Source organism: Phocoena phocoena, chromosome 16 (assembly GCF_963924675.1).
Source record: "Phocoena phocoena chromosome 16, mPhoPho1.1, whole genome shotgun sequence".
NCBI lineage: Eukaryota > Metazoa > Chordata > Mammalia > Artiodactyla > Phocoenidae > Phocoena > Phocoena phocoena.
The window spans coordinates 15988231-16012231 of NC_089234.1; the positions used below are offsets into that span (position 1 = coordinate 15988231).

General features: G+C 40.1%; 2 protein-coding genes across 2 annotated transcripts in view; one reads left to right on the forward strand and one right to left on the reverse strand.

Annotated features, from left to right (window-relative positions):
- TDRD1 (tudor domain containing 1) overlaps window positions 1–7563 on the reverse strand; it is a 35088-nt gene extending 27525 nt beyond the window's left edge. Inside the window, exons 1-3 of the mRNA XM_065893979.1 lie at window positions 7245–7563; window positions 4801–4859; window positions 278–422 (exon numbers count right to left, since the gene is read on the reverse strand). Of these exons, the coding sequence (XP_065750051.1) occupies window positions 278–422; window positions 4801–4859; window positions 7245–7545 (505 nt within the window). The 5' untranslated portion in view covers window positions 7546–7563. The remainder of the gene's footprint in view (window positions 1–277; window positions 423–4800; window positions 4860–7244) is intronic.
- Window positions 7564–20331: 12768 nt separating this feature from the next.
- The window catches only part of CCDC186 (coiled-coil domain containing 186), a 44432-nt gene continuing 40762 nt past the window's right edge, over window positions 20332–24001 (forward strand). The window contains exon 1 of the mRNA XM_065894397.1: window positions 20332–20527. The gene's annotated coding sequence lies outside the window, so the exon portion shown is untranslated. The remainder of the gene's footprint in view (window positions 20528–24001) is intronic.

Consider the following 24001-nt stretch of genomic DNA (forward strand, 5'->3'; position numbering starts at 1 on the left):
TAGGCCCGTGAGCCATGGCTGCTGAGCCTGCGCATCCGGAGCCTGTGCTCCGCAACGGGAGAGGCCGCAACAGTGAGAGGCCCGTGTACTGCAAAAAAAAAAAAAAAAAAAGCATGGATGAAAAAGAATGGTAGGATGTTGGCAGCTGTTGAAGCTGGGAAATGGGTATATGATTTATATATACTCTTCTGTTTATATTTAATGTTTTGCATGATAAAAATATTTTTCAAATGTGTAAAGGAATAATCCAACAGGCATCTGAGAGCGATATGCTTACCAAACAGACCACAGCAATGGCAAGTTGTCGACTGAAGAGGAGGTCCTAATGAGCTGAAGAGTGCTGGATCATTTATGGACAAGGAACTCTCAACCAACTGGTGTACTTTTTTTGATTTTGCAGGAGACACATTATTGCTAGTCTTCTATTAAGAAAAGAGAATAGCAGTATTAAAACTTGGTAATAATGTTTTGTTTGTTAAATATTAGATTTGGGACTTCCTCTGCCGAGAAGACAAGATAGATGTACTTTCCCTTACTCCTACCATTAAGTACAACTAAAAACCTTGGACTTATATGTAAAATAAACATACAGTGACACTGAAGGAAGGCAGCAGACAGGCTAGGAACTTGGCACCCAGAGAAGGACATGGCAGTGAGTCCCCAGAGTTTTTATTCTGCCTCATATATCCCAGATGCGGTGCTGGAGAAGTCAGAAACACCCAAAGGCACAGACGATAAAAGCCCCAACAAAAAGCCTGCTCGCTTGCTCTCTCTAGCCAAAAGACCAGGAAAGCTATGGCCCAGCCAGACAGAAAAACTTTATCAGTAACTGCTCTACTCCAGACAGTTGCCGCAGAAAAAACTGTGGCCCCATCCCACCAGCAAAGGTAGACTGGGGAGCCTAGACCTCCACCTTCACCAGGCTACAGTGAGGTGCCCCTCTCTCCCACTTGGGTGATATCAGAGAAAGCCAACAGAGTACGGAGCCAGCACTTCATCCTCGTGGGGTCTCCCTGTGGAGACTGCATGGGGAGCATGGACTTCTGCCTGACAGTAAAGAGTGTCCCCCATGCCCCCCAACTACCAGCACCATTGGGGTGGTGTTAAGAGGAAACCTAGTGGACAGTCAGGATTTTCCACCACCATTCAATAGTAATGAGTGGAGTGTCTCCAAACCCTTCCACCTCTAATCCTCCCTCCACCTCGTGTTAAGTAGAGAGGATATGGGGGGGGGGGAGCAGTAAGGATGCTGGGAAGCTGAACTCCCACCCTTGTCCAGCCAAGAACATCCTGGGCCATAGAACAAACTTCAACCAATTTAAAAGAATTTAAATCATACAGACAGTTATTCAACCACAATGGACTTACACTAGAAATCAGTAACAGAATGAGAACAGATAATCTCCAAACATTTGGAAACTAGACAATACACTTCTAAATAATGCATGAGTCAAAGAGGATGTCTCAGGGAAATGTTTTAAAAATACACTGAACTAAAAGAAAATAAAATTACAACATATCAAATTTGTGGGACACAAAGTATCGCCAAGACAGAAATTTATAGCTCTAAAGTCACATACTAGAAAAGAGGTCAAGTCTCAAATTAATAATGTAAGTTCTCATCTCAAGAACCTAAACAATAAGAACAAAACATGCCCAAAGCAAGCAGAGGAAGGAAACGATAAAGATAAAAGCAGAAATCAATGTAATTAAAAATAAAAACTTGGAGGAAAAAAATCAGTGAAACAAGACCTGGTCCTTTGAAAAGATGAACAAAATTGATAAATCTCTAGCAAGACTAACAATGAAGAAATCAGAGGCAGAAATTACCGATATCAGGAATGAAATAAGGGATATATTACTACAGACCATGAAGATATAAAAATGATAATGGAATACTTCGAACAACTCTATGTAGACTTCACAATGTAAGCAAAATGGACCAATTCCTGAAAAATCACAAATTATCACAATATGAAATAATTTGAATAGCCTTATAAATATTAAGGAAACTGAATCATAATTTTAAAACTCCCCCCAAAATAAATCCCCAAGCCCATATGGTTTTTACCACCGGAGAATACTACCAAATGTTTAAAGAATTATTTAACACCAACTCTATATAATCTCTATTCCAGAAAACTAATATTACCTTGATACCCAAACTATACAAAGACAATAAAAAAGAGAAAATCACAGACCAAGCTCTCTCATGAAAATGGATGTAAAAAATCCTCATCGAAACAATATCAGATATAATTCAGCAACATATAAAAAAATAATTATACACCATGACCAACTGGGGCTTATTCCAGGGATGTAAGACTGGTTAAATTAAAAAAATATATATCAATGCAATTCACCAAACTAACAGGCTAAAGGAGGAAAAAAATCACAACAATATCAATGGATGAAGAAAAAGCATCTTAAAAATTTCAATACCTATTCATGATATAAACTCTCAGAAAAGTAGGAATAGAGAAAACTTCATCAACTTGATAAAGATCGTCTGCAAAAATTCTATAGCTAACATTATACTCAACAGTAAAAAGACTCAGTGCTTTCCCCCTAGGTTTGGAAACAAATATGTCCACTGTCACCACTCTTAACATAATGCTAGAAGTTCTAGTCAGTGCAATAAAGCAAGAAAGGGAAATTAAAACCATATATTTTAAAAAGGAAGAAATAAAACTGTCTTTTATTGGCAGATGATATAATTGTCTATGTAGAAAACTGCAAGCAGTCTACAAAAAAATTCCTAGAATAAGTGACTCCTGGAAGGTCACAGGATGCAAGATAAACATGTGAAATCAACCATATTTTTATATATTAGCAATGAACGTGAGGACACATGAAATAAAATATATAACAGCATTTACAATCACTCAAAAAACAATACTTAGGTGTAAATCTAACAAAACGTGCACAGGTGGTAAGCTGCAAACCACAAAGTGAAAGAAATAAAAGAATATCTAAATAAATTGGGAGACAGATTGTGTTAATTGGAAGATTCACCACAGCAAAGATGTCAACAATTTTCAAATTGATATACAGGCTTAATACAATTCCTATCAAAATTCCAGCAAGATTTTTCGTAGATACAAACAAGATTGTTCTAAAATGTATACTGGAAAGGAAGGAAACTAGATTAAATGATTTTGAAAAAAGAAACGGAAAGTGGGAGGCATCACTGTACCCAACTTCAAGACTGACCATCATAGCTCCAGTACTGTGTGGTATTGGTGGAGGGAAAGACCCACAGATCAGTGGAAAAGAAATGAGAATCCAGAATAGACCCACACAAATTAGCCCAGCTAATTTCCGACAAAAGTGCAAAAGCAATTCAGTGGAGGAAAGATAACATTTTCAACAAATGGTGCTGCAGAATTGGACAGCCCTAGCCAAAAAAAAATTAACCTCAACCTAAGTCTCACAACTTATAATTAACTCAAAATGGACCACAAATTTAAATATAAAACTACAAACTTTGGGGGGAAAAAACCCCCAAAACTTTCTGCATCTATAGCAGCAAAAAGTTCTTAGACTTGACACCAAAAGTATAATCCATAAAAGGAAAAATTGACCAGGACCTAGCTAAAAACTTTTGCTCTGCTAAACATCTTGTTAAGAGAATAAAAAGACAAGCTGGAAACTGGGAAAAAATATTTGTAAATCACATATTTGACAAAGCACTAGAATCTGTAATATATAAAGAACTTGCAAAACTTGGCAGTAAAAAAATAAACAATCCAAATTAGAAAATGGACAAAGACATGGAGAACATTTCACCAAAAAGGATACACAGATGGCAAATAAGCACATGAAAAGATGTTTATCATTAGCCATTAGTCAAACAAAACCACTATCACTACACAAATGTGACAAAAGGGAAACTAAAAATACTAACACCACCAAATGCTGGTGAGGATGCTGGGTGCAGAGAATCTGGATCACTCATACATTCTCAACGGGAATATAAAATGGTATAGCCACTCTGGAAAACACTTTGGCAGCTTCTTAAAAAACTAAATATGCAACTACTATATGACCCAAAAATGCACTCCTGGGCATTTATCCTAGAGCAAAAACGAAAATTAAAAACTCATGTTCACATAAAACCTTACACATGAATGTTTACAGCAGTTTTAGTTATAATAGCCAGAAACTGGGAACAATCCAGATGTATTTCAATGGGAGAATGTTTACATAAGCCACAGAATACTACTCAGCAATAAAAAGCATTGAACTATTGATACATACAGCAATCTAGGTGAATCTCCAGAGAATTACGCTGAATGAAAAAAATCCAATCCCAAAAGGTACATACTCTATGATTTCATTTATATAACATCCTTGAAATGACAACGTTTTGGAAATATGGATTAGATTAATGGTTGCCAGGGGTTAAGAAGGGGGTAGGGGCAGGAGGGAAGTGGATGTGACCATAAAAAGGTGCAGAAGGGATCCTTCGAGTGATGGAAATGTTCTGTATCTTGCCTATATTATGTCAATAGCCTGACTGCAATATTACACTATAGCTCTTCAGCTTATTACCACAGGAAACAACTGGGTAAAAGCTACAAAGAATCTCTATTATTTCTTCCAACTGTAGGTCAATCTATAATTACCTAAATAGAAAAAGTTGAATTTTATTTTTAAAAAGATACTAGGCTACAGATAAGACAGTCTGACCTTGAACAATACCTGCAAATTGAGTAATTCTTCATTAACACAATATAAAAAACATGTTTAGAATTTTTTATCCAAAAACACAAAATAGAAAAAAAATAAATAACTTACACTATTTACTTCTTTGGGTGGTGAATTATTTCCAACATTTAATGGTGACACAGAGTTACCTGGGATATAAAACATAATGCCTAATAAAAGTCAAATATTACTTTATTCCTGAAAATGTACAGTAACATAATTAGGTAACATTCAGATAATAAAGCTATACCATAATAACCTTAAAGTTACACTATAAATAAGTAACACCCTACTTTTCCTAATGAAAAAAAAGGATTTGTTTGAAATTTCCTTGACTACTATATACCTCACTGTGACCTTTTCTCCATTCACGAAGGCAACAAGTTACCAAGCTTTTTGAACTCCAGACTCTATACCCTTAGAAATTACTGAGGACCTCAAAGAGCTTTTGTTTACATAGCTTGTAACTATCAATATTTAGCATTATTAGAAATTAAAACTAAGTATTAGAAATTTCAAATACTAGTAGTTGAAATTAAAACTAAACATTTAAATATATTTACTTAAAAATAATAAATGCATTACATGTTGACATGGTTTTTTAAAAACTATTTTCCAAAGCAAAAAAAAAAAAAAATTGTGTGAAGAGTGGCACTGTTTTACATTTTTGCACATCTCTTTAATGTTTGGCTTAACCAATGATAGTTGGATTCTCATATCTGCTTTTGGATCCAATTTGTTATGATATGTTGCTTTAACTGTGAAGTAAATCTGGCCTCACACACATACATGGTTGCAAATAGGAGTTGTATTTTATGGCCTTCTCAGGTAACTGTGGATATTCTCCTTTAATTCACACCAAAACTCAAGTGGTAGTTTAAGGGTCAGCTGCAATGTGGAATCTAAAACCGTTATCAATAAACTTTTCATACTGTTATATTAGAATCCATTGATTTATCTTGTACTTTAAATGGATTTTTACCCATGCAGGACTACAGAGCATCATGCATTGGTCTTCAGGAAAATATTGAGCAACTCCTGAGTTATGCAGATCTTCCAAATGTTGACACATTTCATAAGACAGTACCGAAAAACCTTATGTGTTAATATCACCATGCATCTCACCAGAAAAGTCTTTTAAGTATTGGGAAACTGTCAAGCTCAGAGTGGCAGATACACATTTCCTGAAATTCTCATTTTTGCTTGAAAGCTTACACTTTATCATTAGCAACAAAATACTGTCAGCTGTTTTCTTTGACATGACAGGCTCACTTTGTCCATTTTTGAGAAAATGACTGCCAGATATCTAAGCCCGAATGACCACAGTGTGTCATTCTTTTCAATTATAAATGACGTTCCAAGAAAAAGAGTTTCCATTCAGCTCACAACTCAATCACACACATGCTTTTCATACTTCAGTAAGCAGCAAAAGTTAGGAGCAATTCCCATTTTGTTAAACAAAACACTAAAATTACCTGTACACAAGGCTCAAGACTTATTAATAAATTTGTACTGCTTTATCAAGGGCATTCTTTTTTTTTTTTTTTTTTTTTTTTTTGGGGTACGCGGGCCTCTCATTGTTGTGGCCTCTCCCGTCGCGAAGCACAGGCTCCGGACGCGCAGGCTCAGTGGCCATGGCTCACGGGCCCAGCCGCTCCGCGGCATGTGGGATCTTCCCGGACCGGGGCTCGAACCCGCGTTCCCTGCATCGGCAGGCAGACTCTCAAACACCGCGCCACCAGGGAAGCCCCTATCAAGGGCATTCTTAAGTAAAACTGACACTTCTGGGTTGTTTTGTCTTAACTTCAAGGGCATGAAAATGAAAAACAATGACCACTAGCCCAAGCTGGTACCTCTGCTAAAGGAAAGTTAACAAGGTGCCAGAGTCTACTCACCTTTGCTTTTGCACCACCAGCATAAAGTCAGCACAGTGAAAAAGAGCAAATAATGTTTTAATATTATTAGGAAAATAGTTGTGACTCCAGAGGCCCAAGGGCCATACTCTGAGAACTACATCACCATAAAATTAAAAGATCACATCTCATACACATTCAGAGGCTAATTCCACCAGGCCCCAGTCTCCTTAAAAAGCAGACTTTTAGAATTAAGACTAAAGGAATGATTTAAAAAATCAAATGAAACAAGTTAATATCTTAGACATACCTTTGTGAGCTATTACATGCATAAAATCTGCATAGTATTTTTAGAATATGGCCAATCTTTAGAACATCCATAAAAAGCCAGAGTGTTTGCTTTCTACATTCCCAGTATGTCTCTGGATTGGGGCAGGTGGGGAGGAGGGAGGCTTGTCTGTAGACACTTTCTCCTCAGGAATCCTTCTGGGATTAATGTAGCCAAAGGTAGCTAGTTGGCATCTGGTTTTTCCTTCTAAATTAATATGTATATGCAAATCCTGTAAGTTAGCCATTTGGCTGTTCTGTTAATAGCACACTGGTGTATAGTTAACACATACTTTCGATAAGTCGAAGAAACCATCAGAATCAAGTAGTATTAAGCCTACAGGTTTTACTCACCTGTTGGCAGCATCGTCCTGTCTCCTTCGGATCCAGCCACTTCTCCACTGATGCCACTAGAGTTTGAAGATACTGAATTGTCCTCCTGACTAGCCAGATACTGTTTGGTTTGCTCACAAAGCAAAAAATTTTTCTTTTTATTTCCATTCTCTGGGCTTTTCAACCTGAAATTAGGATGGTTAGGATGTCCTCCGGTACTTCTTAAAGACTCATGCGGTGGAAGCTTGCTTTCATTTTTCTCAAAATTAAATGGCTCTGTCATTTTACAGCTAGATGCCTCCAAATTATTTCTTGACATCATATCAAGCGGCAATTTAACATTCACAGAAGTCTAAGGGAAGAAATGTATTTAAAAGGCAACTTTTAATTCCAAAAGTAGAAGCACTGCAGGGCCAGGTGATTTCTCTTTATGTAACAGCTCTTTCTCATCAATGATTCCAAAGCAGATGTAACTGTAACCATGATATCAAAGCCCGTTCTACAGGCACAAGAAAAGAACGATTCTTTAAGTACAAACTCCAAGTTTAACAGAATTCGACAACGGGCAAATCAAGAGACATCGAAAGAGTTATCTCTGGATTCGACACCATTCCTTACTTTAAAAAGCTTCTGGAAACAACATGAATAGAAAAGGACCATCAAGTTTTAAACGAAGTATTTCCGACCTAAAGCCTACAACTTAATGGTGAAATACAATAGAGGGTAGTGTTTAGATCAGGTCATCCCCTACCTGTCTAGCCTCTCAGAATCCCTCTATCCTCCCCTACTTGTTGCTCTGCTACGTCTTTGACTATGCTGAACCAGGTCCCCAGAATGCCCTCACTCTCTCATCCACCTGGTCAACCCTTTCCTTCCTAGTCATCCTTCACAATTTGCCTCAGCTGATTCCGGTTTGGTCTGTTTTCCCCAAGTCCTCTGTTTCATAATGTCCAGCTGGGCTTCCATAAATTGTAACTTGTATCTACTGCTTTTAAGGACTTACCTGTGTGTGCCCTTCACTGAAAATAAGGTACACATACTGTTGCAAAGCGCTTCTGAGAAACCTCTAATCAGACATTATGTGGGCTTGTTGTTTCCCTATTACTCCTTGAAAATACTAAGTGTTTGCGCAGAGGAAGTAATATAAGTAGACAAACAACTCTTATTTTTAAGTAGTGATCTATTGCTTTGTCTTTAGCCTGAAGACAAAACTTCTGCCTATCTTTCCCAAACTGCTCAGGAAAAAAAAAAGGCAACAGATAGCTGAAACTGGTATGAGTAATAGCTAAATATTATTTGACCTTATTTTAAATAGAAGATAAAGAGCAGAAAAATCCTCCCTCGTGGTGTCCTAAAACTTCTATCTCTGCTCTAAATCAGGCCCAGCCTAATTCAATAACAGTACAGAAAAGATAATGAAATTTACAAAAAGAAAGAAAGAAAAGAAATACACAAGCAGACTTACAGGTGGGAAGATCCCTAACAGAAGGCCGGCAGATGGGCAGCTGTGGCGGGAGATACTGTAGCTGTCAGGGAAGGCATACCTGTAGCAGATATGTTCAGGTATACCTAAACTGAAGGATCAGATTGAGAACTACTATGAAGGATGCAGTAAGACAGAAATACTGTGAAATTACAGAAGGAAAATAACTTCCAGGGCATGCTGGGTGGCGATGTGAATATTGAGTAACACTAGACTCTGTACAAGAAATATAAAGAACATGCATTTAAATTATTAGGGCAGGCTTCCCTGGTGGCACAGTGGTTGAGAATCCGCCTGCCAATGCAGGGGACACGGGTTCAATCCCTGGTCTGGAAGGATCCCACATGCCGTGGAGCAACTAAGCCCGTGTGCCACATCTACTAAGCCCGTGTGCCACATCTACTGAGCCTGTGCTCTAGAGCCCACGTGCCCCAACTGCTGAAGCCTGCACGCCTAGAGCCTGTGCTCTGCAACAAGAGAGGCCACCGCAGTGAGAGACCCATGCACCGCAATGAAGAGTGGCCCCCACGCTTCCCTGGTGGCGCAGTGGTTGAGAGTCCGCCTGCCGATGCAGGGGACACGGGTTCGTGCCCCGGTCCAGGAGGATCCTACATGCTGTGGAGTGGCTGGGCCCGTGAGCCATGGCCGCTGGGCCTGTGCGTCCGGAGCCTGTGCTCCGCAACTAGGGAAAGCCCACGTGCAGCAACGAGGACCCAACGCAGCCATAAATAAATACATACATAAAATTTAAAAAAAATTATTAGGGCAACTACCACAAGGACAAAAACAAAGCATAACTTTAAAATCACAATCCAACAGGGAAAAAAAAATTCAAGTATGGTAAACAGAAAATATCAAATAAGATGACAGACCCAAGCCCAAGTAATCTAAATATCAATGATTCAGTCTCAAAATAGAAAAAGAGAGATGGACCCAGGGAGAAAAATATCCAGATACGTACTGTGCACAAAAGGCACACATTAAACAAAATATATGGTAAGCTTGAAAATAAAAGGACTAAAATATGTGCTATGCAAATAACCAAAATAAAGTTGGGCTGTTAATATTAATAGCATTAACAGCAGATAAAATAGAACTCAAGATAGAAAATATTGGGATAAAGAGAGATATTTTACATTGGTAAAAGAAACCCTCCCAGGAGAGAGAGGGGCCAGAAATCTCTGACTCACAATGACATCGCCTTGAGATGTATAAAGTAAAAACTGATTAGAAGAGAAATGCAGTCACAATAAGGACACACCTGCTTCAGACACATAATAGTCAACAGATAGAAAACAAGCAGTGATATATATTTTACTAACACAATAAACTTGATCTAATAGGGACCAATACAACCAAGAACATTCATTTTTCCAACACTGAGACATAATGGACTACGAAGTCCACTTCAACTAACTCCAAAAGAAACTAGTACCAAACGGGCCATGTTCACTCATCACACTACACAAACCTCCATCTCAGATTTTGCTTCCCAGAGAATCAGTGTGCAACACCCACACTGGAGGATGAGGAGTTTGGGTTTTATTTATTTTTGGGGATCTTAGTTCCCCGACCAGGGATCAAACCCGTGCCCCTTGCATTGGGAGCTCTGAGCCTTAACCACTGGACCACCAGGGAAGTCCCTGTTTTATTAAAGTGGTAAAATACCATAAACGAAATGATAGCAAACATGATTCAATGAACAATTAAAAACTTACAAAAAACAGCAAAGAGGTCGGAAAATAAGTACTAACACAAAGATGACAAATTTGATACCTTTTAAAAAGTGGGATAAATAGTAAAAACATCCAGACACTGTAGCAGACACTGTGGGTAACTGACCCAGACATCACCTTCTACTTCTGATTTGCCAGCTTGAGTTAAATACTGGCCATAATCAGAGTTCTGAGTGGAGCTTCTCAGAAAGCTCTCTCCTTTCCTGATGGACAGGGACAGATTTGGCTAGCAGGGTCTTTCACTTCTTTCTTCCTGCAACACGGACCTGAGGCCTGAAGATATATCACCCACAATGCAATGAGAAAACAATAAGCATGAGAAAGCAGCACACCCTCAGGACAGTGGAGAGGAGAAGGCAGAGTCTGATGTCCCTGGCAGAAGCCCTGACTCCAGCCCTGATCTGCCTAGGCACAGACTTGCTGTGGCATCAGAAAAATACACCTTTGGATTTTCTGCTGTTTGAAGCCCAATGGACACAGATACCAATAAAAAAAAAATGAGCAGAAGGCATGAAAGGATACATAGAGGATGACGATTCATTGATAAACATAAGGGGGAAAACATTCAACCTCATTTGTAACAAAAAAATTCAAATTGAAATAACTATATATTATTTTCTATACAGCATAGGTGCAAGTAAAACACTCATTACTGAAGGGAATATAAATTAATATGTTCTGCCTGAGAAATAAGTTGGAGATTTATATATGTACATGTGTATTATACATAATATAGTTATATAATATATATGTGCATATTATACATATATAACATATAATATATATTCTTAAAAATATCCATAGCCACTCACCTGACAAGTCTATTCTAGAAATCATCCCACTGAAATAATCTTAAATATCAAAAAATACGGCATGTATAAATATCCATTTAAAATAGAAAAAAAAAGGAAAAAAGTTAACAGTGATGCTTCTACTACATAGAATATTACACTACCATTTAAAATCACAGTTTTCAAAAACATTGTAAAATGTCTATTAGAATGGCAAATGAAAAATCAGAAAAACACTGTATATTCAGTATAATAACTGCAAAATAAAAAAGAACAAAACTCCATGTAAAAAGAGATGAGTGAGACATTAAATTTTAAATAACAGTGTTCTGGGGTAGGTAAGTTGAGGAAATCTTTTTCTTTTTCAATCTTTTTCATTTTCCAAATTATATTTTAGGATGATTTACTTTTATATAAAAAAGCATATTAAAGATTAAAATATCATTGCATGTTCAAACTTTTTTTCGTAAACTGTGGTTAATTTTAAACCAAATAAAAGATCACTGTAATATTTAAACCACAAAACCAGGGTACAGACACTGTTTCAAGACACCATTGGGACCCTCAATACACAGCCTTTAACTTCTGAAATAGCTTTTCTAACTTTGTCCTTATTAATAAGGCTGACAGTCAATCCTTAACTCCTTACTACCCTGTAGAGTTACCTATAGACAATTATTTTAAGTTGCTTGAGTGCAGGAACCATGTCTTACTAAAACAACTTACAAAAAACCCTCTGATTTCCCACAGTGCCTACCACCGCGTCTGGTACAATGCAGCATTCAAAAGATACTTGTATGGGCTTCCCTGGTGGCGCAGTAGTTGAGAGTCCGCCTGCCGATGCAGGGGACATGGGTTCGTGCCCCGGTCCGGGAAGATCCCACCTGCCGCCGAGTGGCTGGGCCCGTGAGCCACGGCCGCTGAGCCTGTGCATCCGGAGCCTGTGCTCCGCAACGGGAGAGGCCACAACAGTGAAAGGCCCGCTTACCACAAAAAAAAAAAAAAGATACTCATATGATAAAACTATCTAAAATGCACTACTGCACTGTTTTCCTGACAACCGGGACAGGGAAAGTTAAATTCACTGTCTGAAATTTCATCTAGCAATCTTAAAGGGAGAATTACACCATGCTATGAGGTTTACTGAAATTTAATAGCAATACTTCATGTCTTACCTCAACTCTTCCAAAGTCCCAAAATTAATAAAGTTATTTGACTTTAGGAAGGATAACAATCAGTTTTAGACCCAATGTAAAGTGTAAGCAGCAAACAAAAAGGATTTAAGCTTAAAAGAAGCTCCACCTATGGTGGAATATTTAGGTTAGAATTTAGGTTATCTCACTTGCCTCACCCAATTTAGGAATTTTCATTACAACACCCAGGGCAAATAGACATCTAGCCCTGTCCTATAACTAGAAGCTTCTAACTTCCTTTCATTTTGGATGGCCAATTGTACTGCATGCTTCTTTATAAAATGGTTCTCTTCCCAAGTGACTCCTGCTGTTGCCCCGTGACCCTAACCGTTCAAAGATCTGAAATGGCCACCATGTCCACTTTCCTCCAGGTCCTTAATCTTCTAGACTTCTCACCATTCAGCACTTTCTCTAGTTCATCCGAAACCCTCATATAGACAGGACTCTCCTAACAGCACAGGATTCTAGATGTGGGCCGACAAAGGGTCAACAGGAGAATCACACAATCCCTGACTCTGAAAGTTACTTCTGCCTATGCACTAGCTTTTGGAGGGAAGCCTGGACTACTGGGAGTACCCATAAAACTTGCACTCGTCTAAAATCTTTTGGAATTTAATTTTTTTTAAATGTGTAATTATCATACCATGCAATTGTCTTTTTTCTTTTAACTTACAGTTCTGTGAATTTTAACACATATATAGATTTATGTAACCACCACAATTGGGACACAAAATACACTTTTAAAGCTGAATTTGAACATTAAAAAAAACTAAGAATGTGCGTTTATCCTTACTTGGCTTCATCGTGTGTCAATCACTGGGGCATATTTGAATCTGGAGAGGACAGGCCTTATACCATAGTTCTGTGTTTCCCAATCTTGGGTTGCAAACTTCTGGAATATACAGATACAGAGGTGTGACAGATATTGCTTTGGGGGTCATACCTTGAGGACAGGCTTACCTCACACAGTTTTAAAATAAGCAGTTCCCCCATATACAATATCCACTATTTTTTACATGCTACTAGTGACGAATAAAATATATTTATGATAATCCTCAAATCTACAGTAATTAGTTTTGTGTTTCCTTAATCAACACTAGAGATTAATTAGAAGGGTTCCCAAATTTCTTTAAGGAATCACTGATGTAATAAAAGAGCAGTGGAATGAAAGTAACTAACTTCTGCAGTTCTACAGGCAAATATAAGGCCTTGGTTTTGTGTTGTCCTTTTGTTCTGTACTTCATGAATTGATCTCAGTAAGACTTGATGCTCCCCAAGAGGCAAAACCTTTCTGTTACTCCCTTGAAATCCAGCTACCCTTCCCCTGTGAAGCCCAGAGCATCCCAGGATACACTGTAAACAGTAACATAAGGCCTCTCCTGTCTTTCCAAGAGACCACAACCTAGAGGCTAGAGTAAACCCACAGTGAGTTAGTTCCTTTAATACCAAAAGTGCATGCAGCAGATACTTAACTAATACTTTTTCTTCTCTGTTTGCTTTTGTCCTCCTGGTAACCCCCTGCATTCAGAGAGAATGGCTATTCAAAGGAAACAGTCAGTTTTAAAGCTATGAAACTCAATGGTTCCACAGAACATGAGCTTTAAAGTCGGTCAGACCCAAGTCTGAGCAGTCTCATCTTCCTCATTTAGCTATGCTACCTCAGGCAAATCACTTCATCTTTCTAGGATTCAGTGGCTGTGAAGTGTGGCCAGCAGTAGTAACTTCCTCACAACACCTAATCATGAGGATTAAATGTGACACTGCATGTAAACTACCCAGCACAGTGGCAGGTCCTTACTAAATCCTTAAAATGCAGCCGTTATTTTTACTTTACTTCTATACCACTCCCACACACAAAGAATTTCTTCCACTCAGGTGGAATTAGTTTGCACACTGAAAACGAAACTAATTTGAGGATTAAAGTATTCCTATTTCTTTATTCCTACGGACAAGGAAGGGAGACCTGAGAAAGTTTAGTAACTCGCCAAAACCACGAGGACCAGCGCCATTACACAGCTAAGATGAAAACTCACGTCACATTCCTAGGTCGTGCAATTGCGCATTCAATAACCGGACGGCTCAATAAGGGAACCAGAGGCCAACAGGGCAAGCATATTTATAGCAGGGCCTGAGTGCCAAGAAAAGCGACTAGTACACAGCAGACATGCTATAAATACGTGTTAAGTGAACCAGTGTTGCCTCACCTATATGTAAGCGAATGCTGCGACGTATCTTCCTTTCTACAGTAGATAAGTAAGGGAAAGAAGTCTAGAAAGTATTGTCTGCACTGTAGCTTTGAGTTAAATGAAGACATTGAATCCACGAACCAAATTGTTTTAGAGTGAAGGGAAAAGAGGTCCTCCAATGGGATGCAAGCGGATGTTCACACTTAGGAGAGTCATGCCTGGAAGTATTAACTATTTTCCAAATCTGCTGCAAGGCCCCCATTTGCCCAAAGCTCAACTCCCAGTCTCTCGCCCCTCCTCCCAATACAGGATCCTCCCCACTAAAACCTCCCACCCCAGACCTGCCTTCCCAGCGAAAGCTCCTAGGGGTTCTCTCAACCTTCCGTACTCTCTCCACTTCCAGGCCCCTGGTACCCGCTCAACGTACGACCTAAACGTCCAGTGCCCAACATCCGGCCCCCAACGACTGAAGCTCCGTAACCCTCACGCAGTCCCTTTCGCTTCCCCATACGCTTGGGAATCCTGACCTGGAAAGAGGCAAAAGGACCGCTGACCCCGACCAGCCTCTGAAGCCTGGCGGTGGTGGCACCCGCCTGTGTCCCGGAGCCCCGGCCGCCGGGTGCGCTCCCCGCGCTCGCCTCGCTCCTGATGCCCAGCCCGCTCTCCCGCGGCAGCGCGCGCCTGCGCAGTCCGCATCCACGTGCTGCCGCTGCGCCGACGTGCTGCCGCTGCGCCCACGTGAGCTCTCTGCGCGTTGGGAGCTGCGCCCTGGGCCCGGGGGGCGCCATTTTTGTGCTCTAACATCGGTACAAAAGCTGCAGGGTCAGAGGGAGGTCCACTGCGGAAGCTTAAGATAGTCGTTTTTGCTTCTTCTAGAAAGGAGTCCCTGGAAACTCCAAGGGCAAAAATGTAGAACTTGTCTCCGCAAGGGTCACTTGAGTTATATTAATCACTTAAAGTCTTAAGTTTTCTCAAATCAATCCACTGCTTCTGCCTGCACGCGGAAACCAGGTACACGTGATCACACTGTTTGCCCTGAGAGCACGTAATTATAGGTTGATGTTGCTCAAAGAAAAAATATTTTTAACTATTTTTTGAACTATGATCTTTAAAAAAATTCAGAAGAAAAAGGGTACCCTTATGTAACCATCACCCAGTTCAATATTATCAATTTACGGTCAATCTTGTCTGCATCTGTACCCCACATACTCTCCATCCATTGTTTTGAGGCAAATTCCGACTTGTATATTGTTTTCTTTTTAATAGATTTTATTTTTAGAACAGTTTTAGAAATACAAATAGATTGAGAAGACAGTATGGAGAATTCCCACATAAGCCACACCCAGTTTTCCTTATTAGTAACATTATATTAGTAGGATATGTTTGTTACAATTAAGGAACCAATATTGATACATTATTACTAAAGTCCATATTTTATTTAGATTTTCGTAGTGTTTACTTATTGTCCTTCTGAGCCAGGATCCCATTCAGGATAACACACTTATTTAGTTGTCATGTCTCCTTAGGCTCTTGGCTGTGGCAGTTTTTCAGACTATCTGTGTTTTGATGGCCTTCCCGGCTTCCAGGAGTAATGGTGAGGCATTTTTGTATGATGCCCCATTGATGGAATTGGTCTGATATTTTTCTCATGTTAAGAGAGTAGTTATGGGTTATTAGAAGGAAGACTGCAGAGGTGAAGTGTCATTCCTATAGCATCATATGAAGGGTACATTCTATGAGCGTGATTTATGACAGTTGATATTTTCCACGATCACCTGGCTAGTACTTGTCAGGTTTCCCTACTATAAAGTTACTTTTTTCCCCTCCCTTTACATACTATACACTTTGGAAGAAGTCATTATGTGCGGTCTACACCTAAGGAAAGGGGGTTATGCTTCACTTCCTTAAGGGCAGAGTACTTACAGAAATTATTTAGAATTTTTAAAATATAAATTTATTTATTTTTAGCTGCATTGGGTCTGCGTTGCTGCGTGAGGGCTACCTCTAGTTGCGGCGAGCAGGGGCTACTCTTCGTTGTGGTGTGTGGGCTTCTCATTGTGGTGGCTTCTCTTGTGGAGCACAGGCTCTAGACATGCAGGCTTCAGTAGTTGTGACACATGGGCTCAGTAGTTGTGGCTTGCGGGCTCTAGAGCGCAGGCTCAGTAGGTGGGCTGCACGGGCTTAGTTGTTCTGCGGCATGTGGGATGTTCCCAGAGCAGGGCTCGAACCCGTGTCCCCTGCATTGGCAGGCGGATTCTTAACCACTGTGCCACCAGGGAAGTCCCTGTTTAAAATTCTTTTGCATGGGAGATTTGTCTCTCCTCTTCTATTTATTAATATATTCAATCATCTGTGTCAGTAGGAACTCATAGATATTTATTTTATACTTTGGGTTATAATCCAATACTACTTTATTTCCTTGCTCAAATTCCAACTTTGGCCATTGGGAGCTCCTTCAGTCCTTTTTTTATAAATTTATTTATTTATTTTTGGCTGCATTGGGTCTTTGTACTGCGCATGGGCTTTCTGTAGTTGCGGCGAGCGGGGGCTACTCTTTGTTGTGGTGCGTGGGCTTCTCATTGCGGTGGCTTCTCTTGTTGCGGAGCACGGGCTCTAGGTGCTCGGGCTTCAGTAGTTGTGGTACGCAGGCTCAGTAGTTGTGGCTCGTGGGCTCTAGAGAGCAGGCTCAGGAGTTGTGGCCTATGGGCTTAGTTGCTCCGTGGCATGTGGGATCTTCCTAGACCAGGGATCGAACCTGTGTCCGCTGCGTTGGCAGGTGGATTCTTAACCACCGCACCACCAGGGAAGTCCCCTCAGTTCTTTTTTGTTCTCCTTTGACATACTCCCATCAATATGGGGTTGTTTTTATTTTTTTGAGCACGTTCTTACTTTCTGGGACATTGTATCTTTACATCCATATGTATTTAAGGATGTATTTTTAAAAGCTTATGACTGTTAAAAAACATCACCAAAATTTATCCCACCTTTAAAAATAGTTTCCTAATGTCATCAAATTAGTATTGAAAATTTCCAGATAGTCTCAAATGATTTTTAACAGTTGGTATGGTCAAATCAGATCCTACATTTGCATTCAGTGATGTATTTTAAAAAGAGATTTCTTGCAGCTTATGTATTGAAGTAACTACAGTTTTTCTCACAGTTTTGTTGATTACATCCGCTCTAGCAAGAATACTTCACAGGTGGTGTGTTCCTCTATTGCTCCACATCAGAAGACACTTAATATCTAGTCCTTTCTCTTTGGGGGATATTAAAATTAACTTAGCAGGTTCTAATGTTGTCAGACCTATCCATGCACTGTAAAGTTTCCAGTCAGCTTTTCATCTAATGATTCTGGATTCACTGATGATCATTACCTGGATACATTATTTCACTAGGGTTTCCAAAATGGTGATAGTCTATCTTTTCCTCTGCATTTATTACCTGAAATTCTATAAAGAACTTTCTCACATCAACTACTTGACTGAGATTCAGTCTGTAACAGAAAAGGTAGGATGCTTTATTCTTTTATCAGTTTTCAGAATGTGATGATTCCTTGGCATCCTCCAAAGGTGATCAATGGCATTTTAAAAAATCAACGCTCATTGATCTTTAACCTGGTAGATGTATCTCTATTGCTGTTATTTTTGAATGCTAAAATTGTCCTATCTTTGACCAGTGGGAACACCTTTGAATTGCCTCCTGAATCTTTTTGACACAGCTCCTATGATCTTTGCTTTCTTCTTTGCTTTCTGATACAACCAAAATGTCCTAGGCTTTCTTCTACATTTCTTGCCCCAGATGTAGATTTAGCCCTTGAGCTTCAAGGATCCCAGGTGACTTTTAGTGGTAAATTATATTTAGAGATGATAGGAGAATAGGGGTGTGCATTGGGTTGATCATTGTTCTAGGCCTTTCCAGTGGACAGCCTTTTTTTTAAATGGAAATGAAATGTGCCATGAGTTCATACTGATATTTCTAAATTCAAATTTAGGGTTGTAGTGTTTTTACTTAATTTCTTTGATTTTTATATGTGTATTTCCTTTCTCCAATACTGAAAATCTTGGTTCCCGAGGATTACATATACGCTTTATACTAATATATTTCAGAAATAACAGTATGAATGTTATTACTGACAATATGCACACTGAAAAAGCTTAAAGTTTCTTTTTTAATTTTTCCCCTTGGAATAACATCTCAGTAGGAATATTTGGTCAATTTATTGTTTAAAAGTCAAATAATTTCTTGGGACTTCCCTGGTGGCTCAGTGGTTAAGAATTCCCCTGCCAATGCAGGGGACACAGGTTCGAGCCCTGCTCCAGGAAGATCCCACATAGCCCGTGGGCCTGTGCTCCCACTGGGCCTGTGCTCTAGAGCCCGCAAGCCACAACTACTGAGCCCACGTGTCACAACTACTGAAGCCTGCACGCCTAGAGACTGTTCTCCACAACAAGAGAAGCCACCGTAATGAGAAGTCCACGCGTGGCAAGGAAGAGTAGCCCCCGCTCTCAGCAACTAGAGAAAGCCCGCGCACAGCAGCGAAGACCCAACACAGCCAACAACAACAAAAAAAGCCAAATAATTTCTTTACTGTCACACTTTCACTGCATAATATGCTTTAATCAGTATCTTCATTTAAGGAGGGAGGTGCCATTTCCTGTTGAAAGGAGAGGAACAGAGTTACAAAATGTTGAATTTTTTAAAGTGGGGTTTGTTTTTTGGTTTTGTTTTTTAGGTTTTTCTTTTTGTTTGTGTGTGTGTGTGTGTGTGTTTTGCCAGCAGTTAGTATCAAAGAAGTTTAACCGAAAAAGAAGTTTTTCTTTATAAACTCTTGAATTGACTTGTCAGAATCAACTATATTCACGCAGGAGTTGTATGTAAGGTATCTTAAAGAACAGCACTTAACTGGACAGAGTAGGTTTGCAAACCCTCCAGACTGAAACTGCTCTCACCTTACTTCTCAGGACGCGATTAGGCAACTATATTGAATACACATCCTCCACCCACCCACCCACCCCGGCCCCCAGTACCCTTTTTAAAGTTTTTTGCTAATTATTGAGCTGCTCCAGCATGTCAACCCCCACGCTGCGTGCGGGGTTGAGGACACTTCCAGCGCTCAAGGCTCACAGTGCAGTACAGGACACGAACGCACCAACAGTTTATTATTAAACAATGGCAGTAGGAACCGCGTGGTGGACTCAACGCGGTGTTCTGGAAACCCCGAGAACCTCTCCCAGAGATGAACTGTCTGACGGGCAGGTAGGCTGCTCCTGCTGACGCCGCCCACGTCAGGTGCAAGACTTACGCATCAAAGCTTGTAAGTCACAATTTTGAATTCTCATTTTTATAACTTTATGTCCCTGACTATGATGAGTAAGGGCCAAAGGGTTCAGAGGGAACATCTCCAAGGAGCGCGCTCTACAGGAAGCAATAACCTGCTTGGGCCGGGGAGGGGCGTGAGAGATAGGTCGGAAGTAGAGGCGGGAGAACCGGTTCGCCGGGTCGACCGGGGATGCGGGGGAGTGGGAGGTGCCCAGCAAGTCTAACTCTCGTGCCTGGCGCTCCCGGGGTAGGAGACAGCGCTGCGCCGGCCCCGCCCACTGCAGACAGGTTACCCAGGCATCAAGGGGCGTCGCGTCACGCCGCCCGCGCGTGCTGATTGGCTCGTCCAGGGAGCCCCGCCCCCTCAGCTGTAGTGGGGCCGGCTTCAGCGTCGCCGCCATCTTTGTTGATGTGTCAGCTCTGCGGGGGCTTGGGGAAGTCGCGGCGGAGGGAGCTTGGTGTCGGCCCTGTTCCTCACCGCTGCCCCCTGCCCCCGCACTTCCTGTTCTTCTGGACCCCGTTATGGAGAAGTTGGCCCCTACGCGGGAATTCCAATGGCCTCTTTAGGGGTGTGGCCTAAGGCTCGAAGAAGTCGGGTAAGTGCCTGAGGGATTGCAGGGGCGGGCCGGGGAGTCGCGGTGGCGGCGCGGCGGGCTGCTCACCTTCCGCGCCGTCTTGCCCACCTTCCGCGCCGTCCTGCCGGTCCCGGGGCGGCTCCCTGCCTGGCTTCTCGAGGGGGCGAGGCGAGCGCTGGGGGAAGGAGTTCGGAATCCCCTCCTCTCCCTGCCTCCCTTCCTCAGTCCCGGGCGCCGGGGCAGGAGGCGGCCGAGGGGTCGCCGGGGGCCGTGAGGGCCGCGCCTCCAGAGCGGTGCCTAGAGAGCGGCGGAACTTGGGCCGCTTGCCTGGTCTCCTAATGCGAACTGTAGCTAAGCCCTACCTGCTCGGCCATCCCTCATAGACTCAGTCGCCTATTTCTCCTTTCCTCTCCAGGTTCACTGTGTATATGTTTTATGTTGACTGTTAGCGACTTTTTAAACTCTCTTCCAAACACTTCCATTACTGTGATTTTAAGTAATTTAGAGACGATTCTTTGGGATTGTGGATATGAGAGAAATCGTTCTTGGTGTTTATGTTGCCTTTTTTTCAAGGACATCAAGGCATTTGATAAACCTTGGTAAGGATCATGTTTCAAATTTGAGCCTCTCTCAAACTTGTAAAATGGTAAAACCCCTTCTACATGTTCCCTAGTAGCAGTCTTGGGGAACAGGTGTAATTATTGCTTGGCTGTTAACAGTTTAATAACTTGAGCTAATATTTACATTTTGATATTGTTTTGAGGAAAGAGGCCTGGATTTGGAACATCCGGATTACCTTTGACATGATAATCTTGTTACCTAGGAGCATTGTTTAGAAGGCCATGCAGCCCCAGGCGTTTGGCAGTTTTCTCCGTGTATGCGTGTGTAACGTACCTTTGATGCCTAGCTTTGTTATTTTTTCCGAAATGATAGGTTGGGAGTTTTTCTAAGGAAATTGTGCGGCAAATTAGTGGAAGTGTTTCAAGAGGTGTGTTGGTAGTCACTCAAAAAGAAAAATCTATTAAGTGTTTAGGTATGGTAGTTGTGGGTGCAGCCTTCCCAACTACTAACTACACTGTCATATTTGCAGTGTGTGGGAAAGGTTAAGGTTCAAGAGATATTGATAGTAAAACTGAACTATCTGCTTGTGTATAAAGTCTGCTCGTCTCTGTACAGCTACTTTCCAATTCTTTATCCATCATTACACAAATAGAAAACAGTGATGATTGGCCTCGTTCTTTTTTTTTTTTCTTCCTTTTTGGTCTTTTCCTTTTATTTTAAATTCAGTGACAGTATTGAGTGATTAACAAATTTTGCAGTATAAAGAATTAAAACTCCTTATTACATTGTAATAAGCAAGCATGTATAATTACTGAAGATTCTACCTGGAAGTGCCTGGATTGTGTTTATATTGGTTTTATTCTTTTTAAGACCTTGTCTAATTCCTAATACCTGGATATAAACTCAGAGGTTTCTTTAAACAGCGGAGATTCCTTAGAGTTTCATTGGTATTTCAGAGTCTTGTTCGTTGCTAACAGGAAAGGAGTGGTGTAGCACAGTAACCACTCTTTAACCTTTTAGTTCCTTCAACCATAAACTAAAGAGTTGTTCTTTGATGCTGTACAGTAACAGCATAGCTGATAATGATTACTTATTCACTTTAAAACCATCTATTTACAGCTACATGCTGACATCCTGGAATGAAGGTAAAACAGTGAAGTATACTCACTCTTTAGGAAGAGTGATAGGTTGAAGCAGCCTTTATTTAGAGATTTAGAAAAATCATCTTTCCCTTTGAAGGGAATCATCTTTCCCTAATTTGTGCTAGTTTTTCAAATTCATTTAACAGTTTCATGTTAAAGTAAGACTCCTTAACCTGAAGTTCTGTTTCTTTTCTTTCAGTAAAATTTAGGTCTTTCTTTTATCCCTTATCTCTAGCTTTAAATAATTAAAGCTGATTCTTGAGTTTCTCATAAACATGTCATGCTGCTTGCAGTGTTGGGAATGTTATGCTCAGTGTCGTTTCAGGGCAACCTTGGGAGCATAGATAATTTAAATTTGCAAATTAACCCTGTAATCTTATTATATTATTGCAAATGTCACCTTTGAACTTTATTTCTCAGCTACTGAGATTTTAAAAATCTATTTGGGCTAAGAAGTAAACAAAAGAAAAAGTATTGGCATGAAGGGGCAATAGACACAAAGTGGAAATCAAACCCAGCAAAGTATTGATTGGATTGTGAGTATAGTTGTCGTCGGTCATTAAGGCACATGAACTGTTAGTCTATTTCAGGGATGATTATGTAGTAGCTAATGAATAATTTATTTTTTTGGTAAACTACATTGTACCAAATTAACCAAGCCCAGGCCAAAGGTGGCTTCAAAATTTAAACATTAATCAGAACTTCTTAATATAATATAAGGCAGACTTAAAACTTAATTTTTTAAAAAGTTATTAGCCTTCCTTTTTGAAAAGGGAGCTATAGGCCAATTACCCCCCCTTTTTTTTAGCTTTCAGATTTGGGGGGGAAATTAGCTGAAAATACTTTTCATGTTTTCTTAGACTTATTAAAGTTCATTTGGTGAGCTCTGTACAAGTAGCTTCAAACTGAGATTTCTGTATTAAAATGTTCTCTATTTTAAAACTTACTATTAGAGGTACATAAAATTGCATGGATCTAGGATACCAAACTGATAATATGACATATACTTGATAATGTGATGTATGATGTGGCTACTTACTCTCTTTTTCCTGGAATCTTGATGGACTGTAATGTCTTCTGTTTTCATGTCACAGGATTTGGTACTGTTTGGGGTGGGGATGGGGTATCCTGCTGCATCTATTGCCCTGAGTCTTTTCAACATCTTTTTTTTTTTTTTTTTTGGTGATATAGTGTACACACTGTAAAATTCACAATGCCCTAACCCTTGGTTGCAAAACTAAACAAATCCCTACAGGGATAATTGACCTTGGCCTCATATAATATGCTTTTTAACCTAGTGGACTAAAGACAACTTTTAAGAGCAAGTAATAATGTTTCACATAAAGGAAACTCAGTATATTAAATTTTACCCAAAAGCTTAGTTACAATGTGACTGCTTTACAAATATATCTTACTTTTGGTAAAACTAGAGTTCTTTGAAATAACCAGCTCAGTTTTTAATTGCTTCTGATTTTAATTGCCATTTTAGAACCTTGTTACAACTGGTCGGAAAGATAGGTCATTATTTTGTTTATGCTGCTTTCAGAGTGTATTCGGGGAGTGTGTAAAAGACCTTTGGATGTACTTACTTTTCCTTCAAAGGACAGTAAACCATTATATTGAAGAACAGGAGTGCCCTCACAGGCTCAACTTGCTTATCTTAATGGACATTATTTGAGAAGCTATAGCTGGTATTATTTGAGACTTGGTACAGTTTGTAAGTTTAGAATTTGTAGTTTGTTCTAAGTAACACTTACGCTGAACTGAGTCACATGTTTCTGTGGGACTTAGA